This window comes from Coregonus lavaretus, assembly GCF_964263955.1.
Source record: "Coregonus lavaretus genome assembly, chromosome: 40".
Lineage (NCBI taxonomy): Eukaryota > Metazoa > Chordata > Actinopteri > Salmoniformes > Salmonidae > Coregonus > Coregonus lavaretus.
In genome coordinates this window covers 13,311,333-13,316,332 of record NC_140027.1, presented here as the reverse complement: position 1 = coordinate 13,316,332, position 5,000 = coordinate 13,311,333, and the positions used below count along the sequence as shown (strand labels likewise).

Here is a 5,000-nt window from a genome sequence, read left to right as displayed (position 1 = left end):
GGAGCTGAACAAACTGCTCGGCGGTGTGACCATCGCTCAGGGTGGTGTGCTGCCCAACATCCAGGCAGTCCTACTCCCCAAGAAGACCGAGAAGGCAGTCAAAGCCAAGTAAATTCGCTACTGCGACTTCAACTTGACTACTCAACCCCCAAAGGCTCTTTTAAGAGCCAACCACCTAGCTCTCCAAAAGCGCAAAGTACCTTTCTATGACCGCAATACATTGAGTGGGTGTATACACAACTATTTCGACATTCTGTGCCCACATGAGGCCTTGCATGAACAACAACACCTACTTGGCCTCATTTGCCATAGCAGGCTAGCATTAGATGATACGTGCCTATAAGCTGTCACTCTTGACTTTGGCGACTATTATTGCGCGTAAAGGGCCGGCGGCGTCCTATTGCGCGCGCACCGGGAGTTTGAGTTTTGGAGAGGCCGGGCCTCCCGTCCAATGGCCAACGGAGGAGGCCTGCGAAACGGGCCAATCGGGGTGGTGGGGAGATGGTGTCCAATCAGCAGGCGCCACTGCCGGCTTTATAAACTTCACATAGGCATTTCGAGGCTATACTCCCGACTGTCAGAGCAGCGCCATGGCCAGAACCAAGCAAACCGCTCGCAAATCCACCGGTGGCAAAGCCCCCAGGAAGCAGCTCGCCACTAAGGCTGCTCGCAAGAGTGCCCCGGCCACCGGCGGTGTGAAGAAGCCTCACCGTTACAGGCCCGGCACCGTGGCTCTGAGAGAGATCCGTCGTTACCAGAAGTCCACTGAGCTACTCATCCGCAAGCTGCCCTTCCAGCGCCTGGTGCGAGAAATCGCCCAGGACTTCAAGACCGACCTGCGCTTCCAGAGCTCCGCCGTGATGGCCCTACAGGAGGCTAGCGAGGCTTACCTGGTCGGCCTGTTCGAGGACACCAACCTGTGCGCCATCCACGCCAAGCGGGTGACCATCATGCCCAAGGACATCCAGCTGGCCCGCCGTATTCGCGGAGAGCGCGCATAAATGAGGATGACCTGAACTCGAATATCCCCCAAAGGCTCTTTTAAGAGCCACCTCCATATTTCCATCAAAAAGGCACAATTGTTCCATGTATACACGCACCTCTACATTAGCCACCATGTATGTTGTTCACTAACACGTCTAAAAGCTACGTATTGCACCTTTTTAGTTGCCTGAAGTCTAGCTTCAATGTTTGTGTGTGTGTATATACACAACCATCTGGCATCATCCACTTCCTTTGAACTATATAGTAACACAGTAAAATGCTTTACAAAGGAGGGGAAAAAGAAACGAGTGATAATATAGGCCGAATAGTAACAAGAATTGTGTTCAGATGAATAATTGACACTATTAGTTGTGTGTAATAATAGCCTTGCATGCAGTCCAGAAAAAACATTGCATGCCAACTTACTTTGAAAGTCCCATGTTGCAGTGCTGCTGAGAGACTCATGCAGAGGCCCAAACTTTACAATGGAGCACGGAGGCCATCTTGTGGTTAAATGTGGGTACTGCACCTCATGGTGAGTCCCTTTCAGCATTTGCTCTTTAGGCCAGCGTTTCCCAAACGCGGTCCTGGGGTCCACAAGGGGTGCGCGTTTTGCGTTTTGCCCTAGCACTCCACAACTGATTCTAATACTCCCAGCTTGATGATGATGAGTTGATTATTTGAATCAGCTGTGTAGTGCTAGGGCAAAAACTCCCAAAATGTGGCCCGAGTTTGGGAAACCCTGCTTTAGGCTAATACTAGCCTATTAGGATGACTTGGTTCGATCGCTTTAATGGCAACTGCTGAACTCTGGTTTCACTAATTACTTGTCCCAGGTCACCATTATGAATCCAATAGCAAAACAAATGTTTCAAAATAGCTCAATAGTGAAAAAAGGCCAGGAAATGATGGGTTCTCAGCAATATTTCACCAACAACCAATCACTATTCACGCATAGACATTAGGATCATCAACAAATATTCCTAAGTCATACTACAAAAGGGTTGTAACGAAATGGATTTGTCTGTTCAATGCAAGTTCAACGTCAAAGAAAAAGTGCATCACCACAACAAACGTGTCTTTAGATACACTGTAAAAAATGACTTTGTGGAATGTACTCAAGCTATTACAGTCAACAAAAGCACACGTCATATTGTTGAGTAGATCTTTTTGCTTGTTTTTATGAGTAGATAAGCTTGAGTAAGTTGAGTTGATGTGGTCCAATACATTGAGTAAAGATGATAGAGACGTAAAAAGGATTATATTACGTTGATTCGACTCAAATAGACATTGTGTTATTTTACCTGAATGATTCATCCTATTATGTATTTAGACCAACTTACTTTGGATTCACTCAATCACATCCCTTAAGAGAAAAGGTATCCGGACACCGGGAATCCATTTATTTAAACATCAACGGTTTGCAAAACATCTGTTATTATGAGTTGACAAATTACGTAATTGCAATCAACACTGCAGGTAAATCATGATTGCTGCAGGTAGGCAACACCGTAGAAATAGGAACTACAACACTAACAACAAGTGACATTTACTCCTGATGTACTGACTGACCTGTTGCAACCTCTACAACCACTGTGCTTATTATTTGACCCTGCTGGTCATCTATGAACGTTTGAACATCTTGGAGAAAAATGTGTGAAACCACTGCCTATATGAGGAGCTGTCGTTGTTTGTTTTATTACCACATACTTATGGAAATTGCACCGGTTGAGAGATGATGGCTCTCTTGTGCCTACGGTGAAGGGTACTTCTGATCCAGCAGGTGGTGCTAAGATCCCTCCCTATATGACTTGAATGATGAGTTGATTTATTCCTTATAGCTCCTAATGATTTTAAGGCCAGTGTTGGCAAACATTACTTGTGCTCCAGCAGGTGGCCATGACATCCCTCCCTATATGACTTGACTGACCAGTTAGTTGATGGACTCCTTATAGCTCCTAAATTTAATGATTTTAAGGCCAGTGTTGGCAAACATGACTTCTGCTCCAGCAGGTGGCCATGAAATCCCCCCCTATATGACTTGACTGACCAGGTAGTTGATGGACTCCTTATAGCTCTTAATGATCTCAAGTGTCTGTGTTTTTATGTGGTTAGGAGTTTTGCTCACTGCGTGTCCCCCTTCCATTTCAGTGTTTCCCAACTCCAGCGGTAGAGTAGGCTACCCCCAACAGGACCCATTTTTCTTGTAGGCCTGGACAGCCACAGCTGATTGAACAACCTGTCACCTAAATTACCAAGTCCTCAATGAGTAGAATCAGGTGCAACAACAACAACAACAACAACAACAACAACAACAATATGAGGAGAGGGACACAGTGTACTAGCTGATCTCCCAGTTGTCACAGTTTGGCCTTGTGTTCCACATAGCCTATATCAGTATTTGAGTATGTTTCCCGCGCACGTTAGTTGCTTTCACGTCATCTTTGAAATCGCTCCTCCCTAGTCCCCTAGAACGAGCGCCCTCCCCTTTGCAACGCCTCCGAACATATAACAGAGGCGCGCTTTCTGTGCCGCCGGCCTCAATCAGGTCGACCAAACGCAGATAATAGCGCACCGCGCACCGGCGCTGAAATCATTCATTCACTTGAACTCAACTAGCGAACACACCATGTCCGGAAGAGGCAAAGGCGGCAAGGGACTCGGAAAAGGAGGCGCCAAGCGTCACCGCAAAGTTCTCCGCGATAACATCCAGGGAATCACCAAACCCGCTATCCGCCGTCTGGCTCGCCGCGGCGGCGTGAAGCGTATTTCCGGTCTGATCTACGAGGAGACCCGCGGTGTCCTGAAGGTGTTCCTGGAGAACGTGATCCGTGACGCAGTCACCTACACCGAGCACGCCAAGAGGAAGACCGTTACCGCCATGGACGTGGTCTACGCTCTGAAACGTCAGGGACGCACCCTGTACGGTTTCGGCGGTTAAACCCACTCTCTTCGGAACCTCAACACCCCGACTCGAACCCAAAGGCTCTTTTAAGAGCCACCCACATCCGCTTAAAATGGGCCCATTCCATGTAGTGTTATATATAACAACAAATGTTTAGTATGCAATTTAGTAAGAAAGTATGAGCCACTTCGAGTGGACAGGGAGTATTAATTAGAGGATTCTAATGTCCCGTCCACTTTTAGCGCACAGAGGGAGGCCTATATCTGACAGTGGCAAAGTGTAAGAACGTTATTATTTTGGGTCAAGCAATAGTGGAATTTGGACAACATAAAGCCACCACGAGTCGGTAGACGTGGCTCGAAAAGAGGGGGACAGCGCGCACACACACACACACACAGTCCAAAATGGGAGCCCTATGTCTGACGGTGCCAAAGTGGGCAATTCTATCACCAGCATTATTTGGCACAACAATCGTGCCATTTGGACACCTATTAAAGCCCCCCTTTTGAAACACACAATTCCCCATCGGTCACAGAGCATAGGCTATAGAGAGGAGGGAGGGAGGGAGGGAGGGAGGGAGGGAGGGAGGGAGGGAGCAAGCAAGCAGGGGAGTGTCTACGGCCGCTGACTTTGCTTAGCTTCCTCTTCATAAGACGGGTAAGCGCCCTTCACCCCCTCATTCGTTTCTGAGAAGCAACGAGACATCATCATGCCCGAGCCAGCAAAGTCAGCGCCCAAGAAGGGCTCCAAGAAAGCCGTCACCAAGACCGCAGGGAAGGGCGGCAAGAAGCGCAGAAAGTCCAGGAAGGAGAGTTACGCCATCTACGTGTACAAAGTCCTGAAGCAGGTCCACCCCGACACCGGCATCTCCTCCAAGGCCATGGGAATCATGAACTCCTTCGTGAACGACATCTTCGAGCGTATCGCCGGAGAGTCCTCTCGCCTGGCCCACTACAACAAGCGTTCTACCATCACCTCCAGGGAGATCCAGACCGCGGTGCGCCTGCTGCTCCCCGGTGAACTTGCCAAACACGCCGTGTCCGAGGGCACCAAGGCCGTAACCAAGTACACCAGCTCCAAGTAAACAGCGCATTTGGACTGCTCTACTAAC

General features: G+C 48.6%; 3 protein-coding genes across 3 annotated transcripts in view; all 3 read left to right on the top strand.

The window, feature by feature from the left end:
* Positions 1–112, top strand: part of LOC311113329 (histone H2A) — a gene marked incomplete at both ends in the record, with an annotated part of 387 nt that extends 275 nt beyond the window's left edge. The window contains one exon of the mRNA XM_084156550.1: positions 1–112. This exon is cut by the window's left edge and continues 275 nt beyond it. Within this exon, the coding sequence (XP_084012676.1) occupies positions 1–112 (112 nt within the window).
* Positions 113–3,613: 3,501 nt separating this feature from the next.
* LOC311113313 (histone H4) lies at positions 3,614–3,925 on the top strand (the record flags this gene model as incomplete). Its single annotated transcript, XM_084156533.1, has 1 exon — positions 3,614–3,925. The coding sequence occupies one exon, from the start codon at positions 3,614–3,616 to the stop codon at positions 3,923–3,925; it is 312 nt and encodes a 103-aa protein (XP_084012659.1).
* Positions 3,926–4,598: 673 nt separating this feature from the next.
* Positions 4,599–4,973, top strand: LOC311113300 (histone H2B; the record flags this gene model as incomplete). The annotated part of the gene is made up of 1 exon (XM_084156518.1): positions 4,599–4,973. One exon carries the CDS (start codon positions 4,599–4,601, stop codon positions 4,971–4,973), a length of 375 nt encoding a protein of 124 aa, XP_084012644.1.
* Between the last annotated feature and the right edge of the window lie 27 nt (positions 4,974–5,000).